Raw genomic sequence first — 24,545 nt, forward strand, 5'->3', positions numbered from 1 at the left:
TCTAGGGCTCAATTTCTTCATCTGTAAAAAGGTGATAATAGTGTCCACCCATAGGACGGTGGTGAGGATTAGCCAAGATACTGCAAGTGATGCTCCTGGCACATGGTAAACACCAAGGAAAGGTGAGCTGCTGCCAAGTGTGTCTCTTCTAGCCCTAAAACAACAAAACTCTGAGTCCTCTAAGATCTGGGCCACTTGGTCACCGGCTGGCTGCCTCGGTTGGACTCTGGTGCCAGCCTCCCTGAAAAGACAGGTACAAATGAGAAGCCCTCTTCGTCCCCTCACCCCAAACCCTGCAGAAGATGCTACAGCCCCTTTCCTGACAATAAGGGACATGGGTTGAGGGGCTGGAGATGGTCAGAGGTATGCATGCATACTGAGCTCGGTACCTCTTCCCCCTGGGCTCAGTAAGCAGGGAGATCTTGACCCCAACAGAGAGTTCATGGCTTTGAGCAGCAAACTCCCCATGTTGCCATGTGACTGCCAACCCTACGAGCTCCCATCTGAACCACAGTCCTACATCTCTCACATGCAAAATGGTGTTAAAAAAAATTGGTGTGCACCCCAAGTAAGACAGTATCAATATTCTCTGGGAGCCTGATGAATTATAACACAGATCTGCTTCAGTAAACTGGAAGCCCCATCCATCCATCCATCCATCCATCCATCTATCCGTGCCATCGACCATCTAATTAGAAACCCAGAAGTAAGCCAAATTCTGACTGACCAAAAAAAAGATGTCAAAGAACCCACCCATCCAACCTCCTGGACTTCCCTTCCTCTAGGGCCCCTCAGGCTTCACTATGAGCTCATCTACTCCTTCTCTAGGTACAATTCTAACAATCCCAACTGTCTGTTTCCCCAGGAAATGGGAGGGGCTGCTATCTGAGCCCCGTAGATGGAATCTTATGAAGTGACCACTATGATCAGGTGTCACTCCACACCCAATACGATGGCAGGGGCACCTGGGTGGCTCAGTCAAATGTCTGCCTTCAGCTCAGGTCATGATCTGGGGGTCTTGGGATCAAGCCTTGTGTTGGGCTCCCCACTCAGTGGGAAGTCTGTTTCTCCTTCTCTCTCTGCCCCTTCCATTGCTTGTGTTCTCCTCTCTCAAATAAATAAGTAAAATATATTAAAAAAAAAAAAAAAAACAAGCAAGAAAAAAAAAAAGGCAAATGAAACAAAACAAAAACCAGAAAGTAAAAAGCATTTTTGGTGAGGATGTGAAGAGACTGGAACTCTTGTCCACTGCTGGGGGGAATGTATAATGGTACAGCCGCTGAGGAAAACAGAAGGGCAATTCCTCAAAAAATTATACCTAGAGTGAACATGTGATCCAGCAATTCCACTTCTGGATATATACACAACAGAACCGAAAGCAGGCACTCAACCAGATTTGTACACCCATGTTCACAGGAGCACTACTCACAACAGCCAAAAGGTGGAAGCAGCCCAAGTGTCCACTGACAGATGAACAAACAAGATATGGTGGAGACATACAATGGAAAGCTATTCAGCCTTAAAAAGGAAGAGAATTCTGACATGTGCTACATCACGGACAAACCTTGAAGATACCACGCTAGGTGAAATAAGCCCAATGCAGAAGTTCAAATATTGCTTCACTCCACTTACTTGAGGTGCTGAGAGTGGTCAAAGTCATAGAGACAGGAAGCAGACTGGTGGACACTGGGGGCTGGGGGAGGGAAGAATGAGGAGCCTGTGTTTAATGGGGATAGAGTTTCCGCTGGGAAGGAGGAAAAACTTGTTGAGATGGATGGTGGGGATGGCTGCACGGCAGTGTGAAGGCACGAAGTGTGCACAGCGATATACCTGAGTTATGTCACGTGGATCCAAGCACGTGCTCTTTAAATGGGGAAATGAAAAAAAGAGGTGACTGCTACTAGGGAGAAGACCGATTATAGGTGGAAATGGGAAGCCCGAAAGCACAGCAGCCAGACACCATCTAGTGCAGGGCCCACTGCCCTACAGGTTCAGAAGCCCAGAGGCCTCACCCTGTTGTGAGCACAATTGTGGACCAAGCAGGATGCTGTTCTCATTCAGAGCCCAGAGCGGAATCAAGAACTTCCCCACCCCAGTGCTGCCTGAGACCCTGAGCCGGGCCACGGTGGAATGGGTTCTCCCTCAGCAATTTTCTTCCGTTCACCCTCACTTCGTTCAGAAATAAAGGCTTTTGACAGAAAGAAGCTTTTGTGGTCCCCACCTCCGCCAAGCAGGTGCTTTGTACATACAGGTCTGAACTCCACACCCCTGAGCTGCAAAGAGGAGGTTATTCATGCTCAGTACACTTTGCTTAGAAGCTTATCATCCATTTCAGAAAGATTCCCATCCAAAAATAGTTTTTAAACATTTCTTTTATAGTTTTGCTCTTTAAAAAAAAGAGTAAGCTTCAATGATCTGGTGGGGAAAATCACTGGCTATGGTTTTTGTGTGTAAAAATCCTGTGGCTAGGATAATAGAAACTTTAGGAGTTCACAAAATCTCCTTTCATCAGAGCTCACTTGCTTCTTAAACCCTCTCTGGGAGGTGGGCAGGGTAGCAGTCATCCCATTGTATGAACCGGGAAACTGAGGCTCAGATAGATCAAAGTCACACACACAGTTAGGAAGAAGCAGAGAACCAAGGCCTTATTTCCCACCAATGGCAGATGAGGATCTGGGCTGGGGATCTGACATTTGAGCAGACCACACAGTGACGAAAGTAATTTCAAAAACAGCCTTAGTTTATTTTATCCCCATAACATCTTCCTGAAGTAAACTGGAAATACTAACATTTTTTAAAATAGAGAATCAACCGAGCAAAAAACGAGTGACTTGCCCAAGATCACCATTCAGGAAAGGGGCAGAAAGGGGCAGAGAGAATAGACCTCTTCTCTCTTAAAAACACTTGACCTTGAGCCCTTCCCTACAATGTCTTGACCCCAACACACTCAAAACTTGAAGAAGCCCATACAGTTCCTATATAGGTTGCACCACATTTCTGTGAACTCGGCAGGGAGTAGATATACCTTTATTCTCTTTTTAATAGCTGGAAAAGAAAAAGAGGTTAAAGAAAACTTTAAGTTCCTTTCAGTTCTAAAATGCTATGATTCTAAAAATTCCTCAGCAAGTTGCTCAGTAGAGAGAGGCCTGGAATCCACAGCACCCACCTTCCTGCTTCCCAGTCTGTTAGACAACCCCATCCCCACAACTAGGAATACCATGTGTGTCTGGGAGAGGGGTCACTCTCAGATGCATGCAAGGACATAAAACATCAAGAAAGTGCTATTGCCTGGTTAGAGGACTTGACTCTGCTCTGCTGCTCTAGCCCGGGTGTCTCCTAGCAAGAGGTTCCCAAACCAGAGGGAATTCTGTCCTAGGTATCTGAGACCTTAGCCAGGCCTGGGGTAAGAGCGAAGCCAGTGTCAGGAACAGAACACAGCACTGTGAAGTTGCACCGAAGTGCCCTTACTTAGATGTGTGCCCTAACACCCACCGCACAGGAGAGCAATCAGGGCTGCTCTTTCCTGACTTTCTGTAGACCTTCCCAACTCTGCTAGACACAGTGGCTTCATCCAACAAAGACTTATTAAGCACCTATTGTATGTGAGGCACTGCTCTATGTAACAGGGAGCAAATAAATAAAAATCTCTGACCCCTCGGTAGTAGGGAAGGTGGCCAATGCCAGAAGATGGTAACAGCCATGGAGAAAAATAAAATGGGGGAGGAGGGACAGATAATGCTGACAGCAAGTACTACAGGGAATGGGACCCATTTTTCAAAGGATGGCCTGGGAGGGCCTCACTGCGGAGAAAGGCTTGAAGGGATGTGGAGGAGGCAGACCAAGGGAGGGACCCATTCAGGTATCGGGGGTTGGGGGGGTGGAATGGGCCATGAAGAGCACAAGGCAGCTTAAAGGTAAGCTGGTGAAATCATATCGTGTCTTGTAGGCCAACACAAGGACTCTGAATGAGATCAGGGACAAAGGAGTAACAAAATCTGACTTCCAGTTCGCAGCCTCACTCTGGCTGCTGTGATGAGAACAGTCTGTCGGGAGACAGGAGAGGAAGCAGGAAGGTCAGTTAAGAGGCCGATGGCAGCTTAGGCCAGGGCTAAAGTGGTGAAGATGAAGAGACTCAGGTTCTGGATATATTTAGGGCAAAGCTGATAGGATCTATTGATTAAATGGATGTGGGACTGAGAGAAAGGGGAGGTGTCAGGAATGACTCAAGGTTTTGGGGGCTGGGGTAACTGGAAGGACAAAATCACATTGACAGATGGGAAGACTCAGGGAGGAGCGGGGTGGGGGGTGGGGAGTTGCAGGTTCCTTTTGTTCTGGACATGCTAAACTGAGAAGCCCTTTATACATCAAATGTGGTGAGTACCAGCAGAACATACAAGGCTAGAGCTGAAGAGGATGGGTTGAAATTATGAATGTGGGAATCACCAGCTGTATAGCAATACATTGTTGTATGTGTTATCATATAGGATTTCCATGTATGATCACGTGTAACGTGCATGAGTATGGTTATTATCTCCCCCACCCCTAAATTGTAAGCTCCATGTGGCCAAGGACCATGTCCGTTCACAGCCAGCAAGGTGCCTGGCATTCAGTAAATATTTACTGGGCAAATGGAGAAGTTGCTCAATTACTCCCTCAAGAATAGCCACAGCAGCCCACACAATGAGAAGCGACTCTCTTGCAACTACAACGCCAAGCCCAACCAGCTCAAAACAGGGCCCTGGGTCTGTCCGCACCGGGCTTGAGATTCCAGAACGTAAGTGGATACTCCTGGCACATCGCAGAGTCAGATAGTTGGGTTTCAGCCCTGCCACATTCTCAAAGGGTGGAGCTGGGCAAGAGACTTGCCTGTTCTACCACCTCGCTTTCTCCCTGGGGTGACTGAGGGAGGGCCTGCGTTACCCATGGCAGGGGCAAAGATAGATCTACTCAGGGTATATGTGCCGGCGGGTGGGGAGCCCCCTAAATGAGTAAATCCCCAAGTATTCTTTGAAGCGTGTAAGAGCCACCCAGCACCTGAAGGGGGAACATAGTCCTTCTGGGGATACACTAGGAATAACAGTTAAAAAATAAAAAAGAGGAGTGCCTGGGTGGCTCAATGGGTTAAAGCCTCTGCCTTCAGCTCAGGTCATGATCTCAGGGTCCTGGGATCAAGCCCTGAATTAGGCTCTCTGCTCAGCAAGGAGCCTGCTCCACCCCCCCGCTTACTTGTGATCTCTGTCAAATAAATTAATAAAATCTTTAAAAAAGAAAAAAGAATGATAATCACAAACTTTCTAGCTAGGCTAGATGCCCTAACTAATGGACATCATGTCTCCAATATACCTGCCAAGTGACTAGGAAGACATAACTAAGGACAAAGGGTGACATAACAGGGCACAGGATTTCAACTCAATAACTTCGCAGTTTTGAACAGTTGTCTTTGTGAAGATGATGAAACAGCTCTGATGATCTAGTACAAGTCCACCCCTTTCTGAGATACTGAAAGTGTGACCCGAGAGAGGTTTGCGGACTTGCCCAGGGTCACCCAACCACAGACCTGGGACTAGAACTCAAGTTCTAGGTCTCTATTGGTGGTTTCTTCCCATTACACCAGCGGCAAAGGAAAGGTAAGAGTTACCAGGGGAGCTGGGGATTTTTAGGCATTAGTGTTACAACATCAAACTATGTCTTTGTCAAAGGGTAAGCTGCAGATGTTATAGGAATGCCAGGTGCACGCTGTGAAGTTAAGAAGGATTCCTTCCCTCATACCAAACTTGTCATCCTAAAGAGTTCCCCTTGGCTTTGGACTTTATGAATAAAGCTATTCATAGGGGGACCTATGGAACTGAAAAAATGATACACTAGCAGGAAAAAAAAATGCAGATATATACTTCAGTAAAATATTTACATGAAAAATTCAGATGCTAAGATATAGTCGGGTTAACGTTCAACAAATATTGAGTGCTTCCTCTGTATAAGTCATTGTGCTAAGTACTGAGTGTGTGTGTATGCATGAGCATTTGTGTACATGTACGGCTAGATGAGCGAGTGTGAGAGACAGACACCTAAGGATAAGACAGAACCCAGGTCCTCAAGGCTTGCAGGGTAGTTGCTGATACAAGACTGTAAACATCAAAGAAATGACTAATAATATGGAGAAGATAATTGTTAAGTAAGTGGCATAATGTGTCTGCAGGAGTTCTCAGAAAGTGGGGAGTTGGAATTGTAAGGCAATGTGCTTCTGGAAAGATACGGGATTTGAGACGAACCTTGAAAGGAAGAAAGGTTCTTGATAAGAAGGGGGGGGAATGGCAAAGTGCAAACACTGGTGGCCTTAATTCAGGGAACAGAAAGAAATCACCCCTTAAAAAAGGACTGACCAAACTGAACAGCCTTGAAAGTTAAAGTTCTTACAGAACTGGAGAGGTGTGAAAAGATTTCTACACAGGGGCATGTGGCTGGCTCAGTCAGTAGAACACACAACTCTTGATCTTGCGGTTATGAGTTCAAGCCCCATGCTGGGTGTAGAATATACTTTAAAAAAAAAAAAAAAGACTGTTAAAAAAAATTCCTAAACATAGAATTATAGGGCTCGAAACAGGTTAATTTAACAAACATCTTCGGGGAGGGGGGGAACAACAGTGTGCAGGCATTAGGTGAATGACTGAAGATGAACTTGCCTTTGGTGGGAAACTAAGTTCAGCTTGGGAGGTGAGTTGAACTTGGATGACAAGGGAGTGAAGTAGAGTGGAATGGGCGGGTTTGTACGACTTTCCAAGGAAGAACCAGCAGGTCCTAGTGGCTGATGGGCTGGGAGGCAGAGAAAGTCAGCAGAAAGACATCTCCAAAGTATCAAGTTAGGCAGCTGCAAGAATGGAAGAGTAAAGGGAAGTTGGCTGAGGGGAGAGATGCAGAGCTTGCTTTTAGAAGTGTTGAATCTGAGAATAACTACATCAGCGTGTCCAGTGGGCATTTACTGATACGAGTCTGGAGTTTGACAGATAATAGTTGAAGATACAGCATACAGGTCTTCCCAGTGGATATAGTTGTGGGACTGAATATAATTTCTCTGGGAGGCAGTAAGAGAGGGGGGGAAAAAAAAGAATGTCAAACTGAACCATGGGTGTGTACACAGCTAGGAGGTGATGTGATAGTGAGCTGCAGTGATCAGAGAAAACAAAACCAAACCAAACCAGGATAATCAAACATGGAGAAAGGAGGGGGGGGGGCAGTTTCAAGTATGAGAGAGTTGTCACCAGTGAAAAATGCTACAAAATCAATCATGTGGACTGAGCACATAAATAATAAATAGTCATTGAATAAATGAATGAATGAAAGAAAGAAAGCCCTTGGGTCTAAGAATCAACTTTCCTCAGAATGGCCAGGGCTGCCAAAAGGTTTTCCAGTGTTAAATTTACCTCCTCCCTCCACCCCCAGAAAAACATGTTTCTTCTTCCACAAGTCATCCTGTCCACCACACAGACATCCTTCTCTGCTTCCCCCACTTTTCCCCTCATCTTCCTTCCCAGTGTCCACAACCCAAGCAACACACCTTCAGTGTCAAAGGACACAGGAAATTCCAACTAGAGTTTCCACTTCATTAACAACTATGCCTGTGGCTCCTCTTACATAAAGGGATATGTAGCAACTGAGTGGAAGAGGAGACTGCGATCTAGCCCCAGCTACACTACTAACTAGCTGTGTGTCTTTGGGCAAGTTGTTCAACCTCTCTGTATCAGGGCTTCTACAAAGAGAGGAGGAGTTAGGTCTATCTGGACTCCTGATCTATCTGGACAAGTTTTGAAGGTCCCTTTCAACTCTAAAGTATACGATTTTTATCGTTCTCAGAAGGTCCTTGCAACACCCTCAGAGAAGGAAGTGAGTACAAGACCCGGGGAAACAAATGCCAGACCTCTTCCCAGGGCGAAGCGCCAGTATCGGAGGAGTGTACCAAGAAAGTGAGAAGACGCTGCCCGGCCCTCGCGGATCACCAAGGAGCAGATCCCATCCCCAAGGCTGGGAAGGATCCCAACAAACCCAAGAGCGATTCCCACCCCACACCCCACCTTTTCTAGACTCTAGACAGCCGGGAGGCTCTAAAAAGCCCTGCGGGAAAAATAAAGATTTCTTTCCCAGAGTCCTGCGCTGCTTTTGCCAGTTGGATTCCGGCAGACACGATCTGCAGCCCGATAATGACACAGACAGTCTCTGGAAGAGCGACAGTTCTCGCTCGCTCCGAGTTCTGGGGACGACTGGCCGCCCGCGCCGTGCCCCGACCGGCCAGCCTCCGACCCCGACCCGGCTGCCAGACCAGCGGCGCCCCCGTCCCGGGCCCCCCTCCCCTCCGCCGGCCCCGCTGCGGTCTGCAAACATTTCCTGCCCCCGCCCCCACCCCCACTCCGAGCTTCCCAGTTGGAGCGAGTTGGGCTCGCAGCCGGGTCAGCTCTCGCAGTTGCCCCAACTCGGCTCCCCCGGCCACCAGGGCTGGGGAGCGGGCCCCCGTCTGGCTCCAGAACAGCCATCTGGGAAACCCAGGCGCCAGGAGCCGTGGGAGGTCGCTTGGGAAGCCCAGCGCTCGGGCGAGGAGGGGGACAACTGGCGAGGCGCCCGTGGCCCTGCTCCCTTCCTCGTCGTTACCTGCTCGCTTGCGGGGGTGTCCCGGGGCGGCCGGCCTCTCCCGGCGCTGTCTCCCCACGCAGTTGCCCATGCTGGCTCTTTAGTCGGGCCCCATGCACCGGAGGCGGCGGGCTGGTCGGCTGCTCCGCGCTTCTGCCCCGGACGGCGACGTCCCGGGTCAACGGCTCCTGCCTCCCCGCATCGGGCGCTCCTCGATCTTCCCCCCGGGGGCGCGCTCTGCCCGGGCGCCGGCTTTGCCACAAACTTTGCGGGCGAGGGGAGTTAGGGAGGGGGCCGATTCCCCAGCACAGTCCCAGGTGGCCGGGCCAGGGGGGCCCGCGACGGTGCCCGGCCCGAGACCAGCTCCGCTGGAGGGGCGGAGAGAGGGGGCGGGCACCTCCGCAGCTACTCCCTGCTCGCTCGGGGCTCCCAGCTGGGGCCGGCCCCCCGGAGCCTGTCACTCACCTGCCTAACCCCGCCCCAGCCCGGCCCCGCTCCCGGCCGCCTGCTCGCTGTGCCCGCGCCTCCGCCGCCACCCGCCCCAGGTGCGCATGTGACCGACAGCACCGCCCCCTCGGGCCGGGCCTGATTTTCTCATTGGCTTCCCCCAGGGTATGTACCGCCCCTTGGCCCCACCCAGCCAGGTACCCGCCCCGCCATCCGTCTCCCGGGTAGCCCGGCCGGGAATTATTCGCCCTCAATGGCCCCCGGCTGCGTGCCCAGCAGCCGCCTTCCCTGCCCGCGCCACCGCCCCGCCTCCAAGCCCCGCCCCTCGGGGAGGGACCGTTCCATCCCTCCCTGGAACTGCCTGGCCAGGAGCCGGCAGGCACGTGATCCAGGGAAGCGCCCCGCCTCTTTAACCTTAGCCAGGCGATTGGCTCAGGAGGCGCGTGCGCTCAGAGGCCCGTCCCGTGCCACCGCCCACTTCCCCTCCCACGGTCTCTGGTTCGCGTCATGGCCGCCGCCGCCGCTCCGGAGGCGGTGGCGCCTACGGGCGCACTGTGGGGCCTCGTGCACGACTTCGTCATGGGTCAGCAGGAGGGCCCCGCTGACCAAGTGGCTGCAGGTATGGCAGACGGCGCCGCGCGGCTTCCGCATGGGGCCGACAAGAGGGGGCGGCCTCAGTACAGCCGCCGGGCGGGAAGGGAGTGAGGAACAGCGGTGACTTTGAGAGATGGGTCTGGGGCTGGTTGTGAGCACCGCATGCTTAAGAGCCGCAACAAATGGAGAGTCGCTTGCATCGTCCTTAAAGTGCCTTTACGCCACTCATCTTAGTAGACAGTCACTCTGTGCTCCAGCTGGGGTTAGAGAGTCATTACCGAGTCACAGATGAGGAAACTGAAGCCCGGAGAGGGCAAGAGACTCGCACATCAGGCAGGGGGTGCAGCTGGGACTCAGCTCCAGGTCCTCCGGTCCAGAACTTGGTACTCCCGCCGCTAAACCACATTGTTTGGCGGAGGTTGACGTGAGAAGCAGCGTCTTCCGCGGCATCAGCTCTAGTCGCGTGGCATGTTGGGGGTGGCCGCGCGGCGCGATCTCTGACTGGCTGTCAGAGGAAAGAGGAGGGGAGAAGCCAGTCTTGGGCGGGGGGGAGTTTGAGATGTCTAGTGTATGTTCCTTAAGACTTTCCCTCCGTTTCTTGGTAAAGTTCTTGATTAATTTGCTTCGTGACTTTTTTATGTGGTGTTTGTTTTTATCTTTTCCCCGATCTCCAGTTTCCTGCTTTTGACCAGTTCAGGGATCTCTCAGTTCTCACAGCTTAATCTAGGATTTGAGTAAAACAAATTCCAGATTTCCTTGGGAGTCAGAGACTTCACTCTTTTAGGGGAAAAAAAAATCTAAAAAGTTGAGTGTTAGGAGGCCTTCAGACTTGTTTACGTAATAGAATACGAAATTATCTCGTGAATACAAATGCGTTTTGTCTGTTTTTGGAAATTTTGCGTGCTTGGGAAAAAGTAAAAGACATTTCTCTTGAAAATTGAACATCTTAACTTTTAGAAATGAATAAAGTGAATCTGTGAGAAAATATAGTACTATGGTCCTTAGCAGTTCCACTTTCATTCAGTCATCCCACCATTATTGAACACATATTTTTCTCCAAACACGATACAAAGCAATAGGAATATAAATACAGATCAGACTTGATCTGTGCCCACCAAGAACTTTTACTGTGGTGGGAAAATCAACCATGCAAACAAATAGTATCATCACATCTAAAAAGGGGTTGTATGGGATATGTGCAAGGTGGCAAGGAAGCATCAAAGAGCAAAAGCCTGATGCTGTCATTCTACCAAATTTTAACTTCTTACAGCTTTATATAGTACGTTATCAATGCCATTTTCCCCAGTGTTTTATTTTGAAAATTTTCAAACATACAGCAGAGAATTTCATAACAGGCACACCTACACACACCACCTAAACTACCATTAACATTTTAATATAACTTGCTTTGTCGGATATCTTTCCGTCTGTTTAGATTGCGGATATCAGTACACTTCCTCCTTAATGCTTTGGTAGGCGTATTATTAACTAGAGCTTGTTTATAGTTTATTTTGGTGTACAATTTATATTCAGTGAAGTGTACAATCTTAAGTGTAACGTTCACTGATTTTGAAAAATGCACCCGCCTACCCCCTACTGTTACAGCAATGCCATTTGTAATTATTCTTTCACATTTATACATTATGAACAATAATTTTGGAATTTTCAAATTCAAAACACACTTGACAGCATGGATAAGGACTGCCAAGTACTATAAATACCTTTGTAAAATTTATATTTTTTTATGCCTGAAAAAATGACCTAAACTGTTGTCTAGTTTAAATTTAACTCAGCTCAACTAAGACTGTAACATTAGCCTTGTTGTAATTTAGCCCTCTTGACTAGGAAAGGAGGTTGGTAGTAACATAAAGTTGAAAAGGTTTGGTGGAGTTGGATTATGCATAACCTTGGATTCCAGGCAGAGGGATTTGAATGAGCTATTGTAGGTAATAAAAATCATTGTAGATCCTTGCGCAAGGGAGTCATATAATGAAAGCAAATTTGAGAAGGATTAAATTGATTTTCTCAATCTGAGATCACAGCCCTAGTTAAGGTTTTGAAGGCTGACAGAGTTTTGAAGCATTCCCAGAATAAGATGTGCTTTCTAATCCAGCATGAGTCTAGTTTTGTTAGCACTAAAGCGACCAGCTTTCTATTCAGCCTCTCAAAGCAGCAGCGTGTCCTACAAATTGTAAATGCAGAAGGAACACCCTGTAATCACAGGCAGCTATGACCAACTTTGTTTTGCACCTTTGCTGTGGAATTCCTCAAGAAAGTAGGTGTCAGGTGTAAAGGTACAAATGATGGAAGAGAAATGACCCAGTAGGCTAAGGGTTAAAGACATAAGAAAAAAATTTTTTTTATTTATTTGACAGAGCATAAGCAGGTGGAGTGGCAGTCAGAGGGAAAAGAGAAGCAGACTCCGCTGAGCAGGGAGCCCAATGCCAGGCTTGATGCTGGGCCCGATCCCAGCACCCTGGGATCATGACCTGAATCTAAGGCAGATGCTTAACCAACTGAGCTACCCAGGGGTCTCAGGGTTTAAGACTTTTCATTCTAGAATTCAAAGGTTGCAACTACCTGGCCCCAGCCCTTATTCTCACCAGTGCCCTCCTGGACCTTCAGTGCCAGGCAGCTGCCTGGATTTCCTATTCCCTGAGTGTTTTCCTTCCCACTTCCTTTTGCTAACTCCATCTTACTAAAGTTAGACCTCAGATTCAAGACCCAGCTTGAGAGCTCACTGCCTGCCTCCCAAGTGTTTCCGGATTACTCTAGCCAGACATCATCTCACACTTCAAAATCTTTATATTTATTTCTCAACCACTCATTTATTAGCACTTATTAGCAGACTTGTTCATAAGCCCTCACTTATTAGAAGACTTGTTTAGTAGCTTTTCTGTATCTCTCTCCATATCCTATCCTATGCCTACCACCCAAGTCTCCTGGAGACTAACATAAGTAAGTATGCAGTAAAAAGCTGTGTAAGTGAATGGAATGAGAGATGTTGAAGGAAGAATCTGTGGAATTTGAGGCCTAAGTAGTTACAGGGCTTGAAGGAGGAGAAGGACTCCAAGATGACCCCAAGCTTTTGAGCCTAAGGATGAGCAAAAGAGAAGTTCTTTGTCCAAAAATGGAGGTTGGGAAGGAAGCTGATTTTGAAGAGTGTGAGGTTTGGACATCTTGATGGATATAAATTTTCTTCCTTTCCTTTTCCTTATTTGGATTTTCCTTTGTTTTGGTCTTTATTGTATTTTCCCACTTTTGTGGGAGACCACTATTCCTGAAACCAAAAGACTGTTAAGCAACAATAAAACAGTTCTGAGAAATGTCTGTGGCATCCTCAGCAGAAAAGGCATTTTTGAGAGCTTGATTAGAACTGATTGGGATTTTTCTGTCTCCTGCTCCTTCACATCCTTCCCCCTTCCTCCTTTGGCTGCTCCAGATTCTCAAGAGGCTGCAACTCCATCAGACAGAGGTCTGATTGTGCATTCGTCAGTCTCATATAAATACTTCTTTGATGACTCCTCAGTGTTCCACATGAACTAGTGCCCTGCTGAGGGAAGTGTGGGTAGTTAGGAGGTGCTGGTAGCTCCATTTTTAGAGTAAATCTTGGACACACTGGAAAAACTTAGGTGTACTTATGTAGGGAAAGGAACTTACGCTTGTTTTTCCTTAATGCCAGTGAGACTACCTTTAGGAAAATTAACTCCTTATTAGCTTCTTTTATCCCAGGAGTCCAAGTGCATAATTAACGATATTTCCAGATATTCAGGTATTTTTTTATTTGGGAGAACTTACAGTGTTAAGAGAATGAATCACTTAAAGTTAGTGATGGATGGTTCATAAACCCAGGAATTTTATTCCTTTTTTATGCTAACTAAGTCTCTGTTTATATCACTATGGTAACACCGAGCTTGTTAATGCTATGATTGTTTTAAAGGTCTTTCTGCTGGGTTCCTTATGAGCCTTCTGTCTGTATTTCTGTCTCCGGGCCTAACCCAGTACCTGATTTATAATAGGTGCTTAATAAATGTTGAATGAATAAATGAAAACAAATACACATGACAGTTTTGTTAAAGTTAAGGAGAAACACAGTAGGGTATTATTTGATTTTTGAGAACCAAGGAGGGCTTCCAAAAGAGTTAACATTTTAGCTGGCTTGAAAAATTGAATTTTGACAAAGGCCGGAAAGAGGCATTTCAAACCATGCGAACATTTACAGGATTAAGGATATGGAAGAGCTTGATATGTTGGGACATGTGACTGAATGATAGAAGTCATGACAAAAAGTGAAGCTAGAGGTGATTTGGGGGCTAAATTGTGAAGGACATCAAGCCAGGGATTCAGGTCTTAGGCAGTAAGGAGCAAAAGGAGATTGGTGGGCAGAGAAGTAATTGTGCATTTTAGGGAGGTAATTCTAGGTAGAATATGGATGAATTAAAAGGCCTTTTTAAAAAATTGAGGTAATGGGGTACCTGGGTGGCTCAGTGGGTTGGGCCTCTGCCTTCGGCCCAGGTCATGATCCCAGGTACTGGCATCGAGCCCTGCATCGGGCTCTCTGCTCAGCAGGGAGCCTGCTCCTCCCTCTCTCTCTACCTGCCTCTTTGCCTACTTGTGATCTCTCTCTCTCTGTGAAATTAAAAAAAAAAAAATTAAAAATTGAGGTAAAATTCACTTTAACCATAAGACTACAGTTAATTGGCTTTTAACATTCATGATGTTCCACAACCATCACTGGTATCTATAAATTCCAGGACATTTTTTTTTAGTACTCCAAAAAGCAGAGGATTGTTGTTATATAGTCTGGTTATAAGGATGAAAGGGAAGGGTCATATTTAAAAGATATTTCTGAGGCACCTGGGTGGTGCAGTGGTTGAGTGCCTAACTCTTTGTGGCTCAGGTCCTGATCTCAGGGTCATTAGACTAAGTCCCACATCTAGCCCTACGCTTAGCACAGAGTCCACTTGAGACTCTCTCTCCCTTTCTCTTTGCCCCTCCTCCCTGCATGCACACGTGCATAATAAATAAATTCTTCAAATAAATAAATCTTAAAAAAAAAAAGACATTTCTGAGGTAGAGTCAACAGAACTAGAATAAAGTGTTATATTTAGTTACCTTTGTGAAAACATCTTCAGAATACTGATTGTAGTTTTTTGCCACCATACTCACCATTTTCCTTTCTCTCATTTATTATTCTGTAACAGCTATACAGCTAATACAATAGCTCTTCATTTTTTCCTAATTTTATATTACTTTTATACTTCATTTGTCTTTTATGTTTGTGCTGCATTAATTCAAGACAGGATCCTTATAAAAAGTGCAGACCAAAGGTTCTGCCAGGGGGGTTCACCCATGTACTGGGATTCAAGGAATCATATACAGATGGGGGTTTATTTGTAATTAAAAGCAGCCTGTTGGGGCACCTGGGTGGCTCATTGGGTTGGGCCTCTGCCTTCAGCTCCGGTCATGGTGTCGGGGTCCTGGGATCCAGCCCCACATCGGGCTCTCTGCTTGGTGAGGAGCCTGCTTCCCCCTCTCTCTCTGCCTACCTCGCTGCCTACTTGTGATCTCTCTCTCTCTCTCTCTCTCTCTGTCAAATAAATAAATAAATATATATATATTTTTTAAAAGGCAGCCTGTTTCATAGTACTGTATACTTCATGATGAAGAAGTCTTTTATTTATCAAATTTGAGGTAATCTGTAGGAGAGGAAATTGACTAGTAAGGGATGTGGGGGAACTTTGTCCAGTAGTGAAAATAGTTCACATCTTGATTGGGGTATTGATTACTCAGAGTGTATGTTTGCTAAAACTCATCAAGTTATACTGTTAATATCTGTGCATTTCACTATATGTAAATTATACCTCATTTTTAATGAAAAAATTAGGGGCAACTGAGTGGGGCTTATTAGTCAGCTCCTTGTTTTATAGCACTTAGGTATTTCCAACAGTGGACACTCGACCAGCATCCACAAAAGACTTTGCTGGAGAACAATGATGATTCAGTGATGTTCTTTGCTAGTAACAGTTGTCAGTCCTCTATAGCTTCCTATGCACAATTGCTACCTCTGTGGCCACTACTGAAATTTAGTGTTTAGATAGCGTTTTCAGTAGAGTTTCTTGCACTTTGTTTGGCCAAGACATTCCAAAAGATACCCTTTTCCACCTTCCTAAATTGTGCAAAACTTTTTTATAGTGTATAACCCAGAAATGAGTATCTCCATTCACTTCAATGTTGCCATTAAGGAATTGCGTACAGAGCCCAACTGTCAGTTCCTTGGTTTATCCTGTTAGTCTGGCTGTTTTCCCTCCCCCCACCCTAAAGCCTGCACATTTTTTCCCTTGGCTCTTTCTCAGGAGCAGGGGCAGCAGCTGGGCCTTCCACACCCTGGCACGAGCAGGGCTAAGAGTGCCTGATGTCTAAATTGGTGCCAGTCATGAGCTATGAATCCTGACTAGACAGCACTCCTTCTCTCAGTCGGTTTGGACTTACTCTAGTACTAGAGTGAGCCTCTACCCAGTTCTGCTCGCAGCTTTGTTCTGAGACCACAGACTTAAGGAGTTTTCTCAAGCCTCTTGACTCTAGCTAAAGTCTGGTGTTGGTGAGAGGTAACTTATTAAGTCCAGCATTTGGAGTTAGGTGGGCCCGGGACCCAGCAAAGGCTGCTGGAAGTAATTCCCTGATTGCCACACCTTATTGAGCTAGAACTCCTCTATTTTAGTCAAACCCTTAGGAAGATTGCTAACCTTTTATTCTTTGTTTCTTTCTTGAGAATATATCCTAAGATGGTCCTGGTGGATCTATGTGAATTATTGTTGTATTGTTAAAAATGTATTTATTTATTTATTTGACAGAGAAAGAGAGATCACAAGTAGGCAGAGAGGCAGGCAGAGAGAGAGGGACAAGCAGGCTCCCTGCTGAGCAGTGAGCCCGACATGGGGCTTGATCCCAGCACCCTGAGATCATGACCGAGCTGAAGGCAGAGGCATAACCGACTGAGCCACCCAGGTACCCCTAAAAATGTATTTTAAAGGGATGCCTGGGTAGCTCAGTCTGTTAAGCATCTGACTCTTGATCTCAGCTCAGGTCTTGATCTCAGGGTCGTGAGCTCAAGCCCCACACTGGGCTCCACACTGGGCACGGAGCCTACTTTTTAAAAAAATGTATTTAAAAGAATAAATAATATGGGACACCTGGGTGGCTCAGTCAGTTAAGCATCTGCCTTCGGCTCAGGCTATGATCCTGGGGTCCTGGGATCAGGCCTGCATCAGCCTCACTGCTCAGTGGGGAGTCTGCTTCTCCCTCTGTCCCTCCCCGCTGCTCATGCTCTCTCTCACTCTCTTGCTCAGGTGTACTCTTTCTCAAATAAATAAATAAAATCTTAAAAAAAATAAGTAATATATTCACATGGTGCAACATTTAAAAGGTACAAAAGGATACACAGAAAAGTCTCCCTTCTGTCTCAACGTGGAATGCAGACTGTGACAAATGAATCTACTGTATTACTAATATCTAATGTATCCTCACTAAAGGCAGGAAACTGTAAGGCTAAAGACAAATGCTGCACTCTACTTCTAAATCTGTTTCTCACAGAGGTTGACAATTCTGAAAATAATTTATAGCTATACTAGGTTGAAAAACAAATAAAAGGTAGATAATAGGAACCAGATTTCTCACTGTCAGAGAAAAAAATTACAAATAAGATAGAAAAGAAGTAAGGAGGGAGGCTAGAATGGACCCTGTGGTCCTGAATTAGAGCTGGAGACTTTAATATGATTTTATGTTTACTTTAATATATATGGATAGGGGCACCTTGGTGGCTCAGTGGGTTAAAGCCTCTGCCTTCGGCTCAGGTCATGCATGATCCCAGGGTCCTGGGATCGAGTCCTGCATCGGGCTCTCTGCTCAGTGGGGAGCCTACTTCCTCCTCTCTCTCTGACTGTCTACTTGTGATCAGTCAAATAAATAAATAAAAATCTTTAAAAAAAAAAACTGATCTCGCTCTTCCCACATATTAAAAAAACATATATATATATATATATATATGGATAGAAAAATAATGAAAGATACCTATGTAAACATAGGTTAATATGTATATATATTTCCCAGCTCTCTCTAAGGAGGGCCTAGGAGCAGTGGTATCCCAAGCACACCCAGATCTTGGTTTGTAATACTATTTCCCAATAAAAGGAACTAAGGCTTCTTGAAGAAAAGTGAATTCTACAGCTGAATCAAAGAAATTACAGGATGAGCCAGTAGTATTTTGTAGTGCTAAAAAAATAAGAAAGTACTTAAAAAATAAAATGATAAGGCATCTGGCTGGCTTAGTTGGTAGAGCATGTGACTCCAGATCTCGGGGTCATGAATTAAATAAAGCCCCATGCTAGGTGCAGAGATTACTTTAAAGAAAAAGAAAGATAGATAGATAGATAATGGGCTGGCTGCATTTCAATAAAACTTTATAAAAATAAACAAATAAAAGGATGGGACAGGAGACAACCTAAAAAACTACCCATTAAAGATCGAATGATTTTGGACAGTAAAATAACCTCGTATTGGATTATAACCTGAAGTGTAAATATACATTAGTCTATGCTGATGTAAAATAAATGAGTGAATAAATAAATGGGGAAAAGAAATGAATCTTCCTTACGGAATAACTCCACATAATGTAGGTAGGTATATAGATACTTTTAGGAAGTGGAGCTTAACTTATGCTTCCCCTGTGAGTGTTAAGTGGGGCTAAGTGACTCCCTTCCAAAGAAGAGAGCCTGAGAGGGGCACCTGGGTGGCTCAGTGGGTTAAGACTCATATCATGATCTCAGAGTTTGGGGATCAAGCCCCACATCGGGCTCTCTGTCCAGCAGGGAGCCTGCTTCCTCCTCTTTCTCTGCCTACTTGTGATCTTTCTCCCTCTCTCTGTCAAATAAATAAATAAAATCTTTTTTAAAAAAAAGCATGAGAAAGGAATAATAACTATAATAAAATAATAACTATATAGTGCAGAGACGTGGCTGACACTACCTTGACCAAACGATCAGAGTTAAAATTACCAGTAAGTCTTACTGATATTTTGTACTCCTGGTATGGTAAGATATAAGATGAGAAGGGCACTTCACCTCTTTGCTATTCTTCTCGAAACGCATGATCCCAGTCTAAACATGAGGAAGACATCCAATACACCCAAATTCAGGGACATTCCGTAAAGTACTTCTTTGGGATATCAAGGTCATAAAGAAAAAGACTGAGCAACTTTCACAGACCAGAGGAGACCAAAAATTTACGATGGCTAATTGCAATGTGGTATCCTTAACTGGATCCTGAGACAGAAAAATGACATAAGTGGAAAAACTGGTAAAATCTAAATACAGCCTAGAGTTTAATAGTCATATACCAATGTTAATCTCTAATTCTAAAATTATTCCATAATCAAACATCTGTTTTTTAAAAAAAATACCTCTCAGCCCCCTAGCTATTCAATGTCCCTCCTTAGAGACAACCAATATTACTAGTTCCTTTTATCTTCTAAGTGAATGAATGAATGCAAATAGAAACAACCCTCCCTCCTATTAAAAACAATGCTGCACACTTAGTAATATATATATACTATTAATGTACACTGCCCTACTTTAGACATGTCCCATTATCAGTGTGTGTGCACACACACATTCAGTCGTTCATAGGTTATTTTTCTATCTGGCTGCAAAGAATTCCATTGTATTGATATACTATAATTTATCTAACCCTTCCTTCCTTCCAAGATTACCTACTTATTCATTTATTTATTTGAGAGAGAGAGACAGAGTGAACGAGAACACAAGCAGGGTGAGGGGCAGAGGGAGAAGCAGACTCCTTGCTAAGCAGGGAGCCGGATGTGGTGCTCCATTCTGAGATTCTGGGATCATGACTGGAGCAAAAGGCAGATGCTCAACCAAGTGAGCCACCCAAGTACCCCTGTTTACTGATGGCCATTTGTTGTTTGAAGTTATTTGCAATTATAAGTAACTCTGTAATGAATAACCTTGTACATGCATTATTTTGCACTTTTACAAGTATATGGGATAAATTTTTAGAAGATTCCCTGGATTAAAGCATATGTACACTTGTAATTTTTATTAAAGACATTGTCAAATTGCCCTCCATAAAGGGTTTGTGCCAGTTTATACTCTACCTGCAATATAGAAGACTGCCTATTTCTGCATACCTTCACAAAACATGGGTGTGTTACAAAGTTTTTTTCTAATCTCTGCCAATCTAGTATGTTAAATACAAAGTTTTTATATAGTTTAATTTGCATTTCTGGGGTGAATATGGGTATCTTCTGTAGAAAGCAGGTTCATTTTATTTTTTTGTCCACTTTTAAATTCCTTTTAAAATATATAGTATGTTCTTAGTTTCAGAGGTAGAGTTCAGTGATTCATATTCGCTGGGTTTATAATACCCAGTGCTCATTATATCACATGCCCTCCCTACTGCCTATCACCAAAGTCACCCCATCCCCCCACCCTTTTCCTCTCCAGCAACCCTCACGTGGTTTCTTTTCTTTTCTTTTCTTTTTTTAAGATTTTATTTATTTATTTGAGACAGAACACAAGCTGGGAAGAGGGGCAGAGGGAGAGGGAGAAGCACACTCCCCACTGAGCAGGGAACCTGAAGAGGAGCTCAATTCCAGGACCTTGGGATCATGACCTAAGTGGAAGGCAGATGCTTAACTGAGCAACCCAGGCCCCCCTCTCTATTTCCTATAATTAAGAGTCTCTTATGGTTTATCTCCCTCTCTGATTTTTTGTTTTATTTTTCTCTCCCTTCCCCTGCTCTTTCTTAAATTCCACAAGTGAGTGAAATCATGTAATTGTCTTTCTCTGATTGACTTACGTTGCTTAGCACAATACCCTCTAGTTGCATCCATGTCATTGCAAATGGCAAGATTTCATTTTTTCATGGCTGAGTAATATTCCTCTGTGTGTGTGTGTGTGTGTGTGTGAGAGAGAGAGAGAGAGAGAGAGAGATCTTCTTTATTCATTCATCTCCTTGTTGATCTTTTTCTCATTGATTTGTAGAAGCTCTTTATATGTTGTCAAAAAAGCCCTTTGTTACAAGAATTGCAAATACGTTTTCCCAGTTGGTCTTATGATGTATTTTTGTTTGTTTGTTTTTGCCCTGCAGAAAGTCCACTTTGTTTTTAATGTAGCTGATTTTAACTAGTCTTTTTTTTTTTTTTTCTTTCTTAATTAAGGCTTCTGAGTTCTATGTTATACTTGGGAATTTTCTCATATCTTTTTTTTAATCCATCTGAAAAGTTTACTTTGATGAATGATTTTTTTTTAAAGATTTTATTTCTTTATTTATTTGACAGAGAGAGAGAGATTGCAAGTAGGCAGAGAGGCAGGCAGAGAGAGGAGAGGAAGCAGGCTCCCTGCGGAGTAGAAAGCCTCATGCGGGGCTCTATCCCAGGACCCTGGGATCATGACCTGAGCCGAAGGCAGAGGCTTTAACCCACTGAGCCACCCAAGTGCCCTGATGAGTTATTTTTAGCCAAGATTTTTTTTCCCAAATATTTACCCAATCATTCCAGCACCATTTGTTGAATAGTGTGTTTTTTCTATTAATTGAAATAGGATTGAATAGAACTGAAATAGGAAAAATATACATTTGTATCTCTTTCTGGACTTTATTCTATTTCTGTACCATTGATTTCTTTGTTTAAATATGAACTCATACTATACTGGTTGTCTTTTGTTTTTTTACTTTTGCTCTAGAAATCTTCAAGTATATTCAAAAGTACCCACACAAAAAAGTACACACTAATTTAGTTATTGTGACTTTATAACAATTTTTTAGTGTCTGGAGGCTCCACCTTCCCTCCTGCCCCCATCACTCTTTCAGAATTTGCCTAATTATGTTATTTTTTGCACTTTAACTTTAGAATAAGCTTATCTAGTCCCTCCCAAAATAAAACTTCTACCAGTATTTTTACAGGGATTATCTTAAAATTATTTTGGGAGGTATATCATCTTGGAGTCTTTCATGAATATGGCATGCTTTCGATTTGTTCAAATTTTCTTTTGTTAATCTTCACTGGTGCTTTACGGGGCGCCTGGGTGGCTCAGTGGTTTAAGCCGCTGCCTTCAGCTCAGGTCATGATCCCAGGGTCCTGGGATCGAGCCCCGCATTGGGCTCTCTGCTCAGCGGGGAGCCTGCTTCCTCCTCTCTCTCTGCCTGCCTCTCTGCCTACTTGTGATCTCTCTCTGTCAAATAAATAAATAAAATCTTTTTTTAAAGTTTTTTTTTTTTTTTTTTTTTGTCAGAGAGAGAGAGAGTGTGAACACAGGCAGACAGAATGGCAGGCAGAGGCAGAGGGAGAAGCAGACTCCCTGCCGAGCAAGGAGCCCGATGTGGGACTCGATCCCAGGACGCTGGGATCATGACCTGAGCCGAAGGCAGCTGCTCAACCAACTGAGCCACCCAGGCGTCCCTAAAATCTTTAAAAAAAAAAAAAAAATCTTCACTGGTGCTTTAAAGTTTTCACTATTCAGATTTTTTTTTTAAAGCTTGTATCTAGGTTTTTTTCTCCCTGCTCCCCTCCTTTTTTTTTTTTTTTTTTTTTTTTTTTTTTGCTATGGTATATAAGGTTTTTTTTTTTTTTTCCTTGAGACCATTTTACAGGGTATTGTGTGTATATATGTATATGTGAGGGTTCTTAATTTCAGAATATTAATTTTGTACCCAGCTACCCTTTTGAATTATTTTACTTGTTTCAGTTATTTCTCCTGGATTTTCAAGGTATACAATCATATCTACAAATGATAAATTTATTTCCTTTTTAGTTTTTACAGTTGAAGTGGCATGTTTGAAGTGTTTTAGTAATACCTCTCATGTAGAAGGGGCTCTTGGCAAGCAAGAATAGTTGGCCCCAAGGTACAAACCCATTGGTAATTAGAGCCTTTGAACCCTAAGACTGCCTTTTGTTTTTTCATGTTTTTTCTTTTGTTTCCTCTAGATGTGAAATCTGGAAGCTATACAGTGTTGCAAGTGGTGGAAGCCCTTGGGTAAGAGCCTCTGTTGTTGAGCGCCCTTCTCTAACCCTGCCTGTGCACTCTGAAAGGTTATTTTGTACACTCCTGCTTTCCTGGGGCTGACTGGTCCTGAATTTCTCCTCTGTAGGCCAACACCCCCCTTTCTTATCAGTACTTCAATCTAAGCTTGTGTTTGTCCTGAAATAAGTTTTATGCCACCTGACTAAAGTTCCTGAGGAAGTGTTGGAAGTTTCTGGATCAGCCCACAGGTGTGGGGTGAGATGGGTGGTTGAAGGCCATCAACTATTAAGTAGAGCTGGGATTCCTCCTGTGCTTCTCAGAAGACCCACCTGCCCCATGGGATTCTGGTCAGCATGGCTCTGACTCAGAGCTGCTCCTTGGCTCTGCCTGGGGAGTTGCCAGGAAGCTGACTTTGCCCCAGATCTTCACTGTAGGAAAAGCATTGGGGAAACAGCTGGAAAATCAGGATTAAAACCAGATATCCAAATACCAGAGGAAGTATGTTCTTGTAGTCTGATGTCTGCTTTTCTCCTATTTTATACTTGGTAGATCATCTAAATTGACAAGTCTTGTTTGCAAACGTTGTTAACTGTCACAGCCAGCTTGTCTTCTGAAGCAGAAAACTAGAAAATTGGGAGGGTGGGGTGGAATGTAGGTCACTATTATGCATCTTTCCCACATAAGAGACCACTTGGCCTTTCTGCACATGTGTTCTTGGTCCATTAAAAAAAAAAAACAAACAGCTTTATATATATGATATATATAATTTAAATATGTAATTCATATCAATTTTTATATATGATATATAGAATTTATATATTATAATTCATTTTTTGTGTATTGACAGACTTGTGCAACCCTTACTTCAATCAATTTTAGAACATTTTCATTGCCTCAGAAAGAAACTCCATGCCCATTAGCAGTCAGTATTCCCTCCTTAGCTCAGCCCCTGGCAACCGCTAATTTACTTTCTACCTCTGTGGATTTGCCAGTTTTCAAAATTTCATATAAACAGAAACATACAACATGTTATCTTTGTGACTGGTTACTTTAACTTAGCATAATGTTTTCAGAGTTTATCCCTGTTGTATCTCTTGTGAGTACTTCATTTCTTGCTGAAAAATAATCTGTTAGATGAATATACCACATTTTGTTCAACAGTTCATCCACTGCTAGTTATGGGTTGTTTCCAAATTTGGGGTATTCTGAATAATGCTGCTATTAGCATTTGTGTACCTTGGTCTTTTTTTTTTTTTTTTAATTTTTTAAAAAGATTTTATTTATTTATTTGAGAGAGAATGAGTGAGAGAGAGTACGAGAGAGGAGAAGTTCAGAGGGAGAAGCAAACTCCCCAAGGAGCTGGGAGCCCGATGCGGGACTCGATCCTGGAAGTCTGGGATCATGACCTGAGCCAAAGGCAGTCGCTCAACCAACTGAGCCACCCAGGCGCCCCTTGGTCCATTTTCAAATGTACAGTTTTCTACTTCTGAACAGGGTCCTTTCGACAAGATCCTATTCTAGGGATCCTGTCAAGGGTGATTTTATTTTTGCCCCTTTATCTCTAGTTACAGATATCCTTATCCTTGAGATTTCAGTCAAGTGTCCTGGTCTGCTCTCTTTCAGAGATCTTCTACTACATACAATTACAGTTAGATTTCTTCTAGTATGTTTAAATGTAATCTATATAAGAGCTATTTTAAAATAAATCACCTTATTGACTCAGTCCAGGTTTTCCCATTCAACAATCTTAAATAGTTAAAACCTTTATTCTGAGCATCTTACTTTATAAACTAACAGTTATAAAGAATTTTTTTTACCCTAAGACCTTGGTTGCTGTCAGCATTTTTCCCT

The 24,545-nt window shown here is 44.1% G+C and overlaps 2 protein-coding genes across 4 annotated transcripts in view; one reads left to right on the forward strand and one right to left on the reverse strand.

Annotated features, from left to right (window-relative positions):
• The window catches only part of UBTD1 (ubiquitin domain containing 1), a 52,708-nt gene extending 43,354 nt beyond the window's left edge, over nt 1-9,354 (reverse strand). The window contains exon 1 of the mRNA XM_059169288.1: nt 8,638-9,354. Coding sequence (XP_059025271.1) covers nt 8,638-8,707 — 70 coding nt within the window. The 5' untranslated portion in view covers nt 8,708-9,354. The remainder of the gene's footprint in view (nt 1-8,637) is intronic.
• Nucleotides 9,355-9,525: 171 nt separating this feature from the next.
• Nucleotides 9,526-24,545, forward strand: part of MMS19 (MMS19 homolog, cytosolic iron-sulfur assembly component) — a 34,138-nt gene continuing 19,118 nt past the window's right edge. For 2 of the 3 annotated variants that reach the window (XM_059169273.1, XM_059169274.1), the window contains exons 1-2: nt 9,526-9,682; nt 22,658-22,706. In XM_059169273.1, the coding sequence (XP_059025256.1) occupies nt 9,571-9,682; nt 22,658-22,706 (161 nt within the window). In that variant the 5' untranslated portion in view covers nt 9,526-9,570. Of the gene's footprint in view, nt 9,683-22,657; nt 22,707-24,545 lie in introns of those variants that run through there. The other variant, XM_059169275.1, reaches the window with a different exon arrangement.

This window comes from Mustela lutreola, chromosome 4, assembly GCF_030435805.1.
Source record: "Mustela lutreola isolate mMusLut2 chromosome 4, mMusLut2.pri, whole genome shotgun sequence".
NCBI lineage: Eukaryota > Metazoa > Chordata > Mammalia > Carnivora > Mustelidae > Mustela > Mustela lutreola.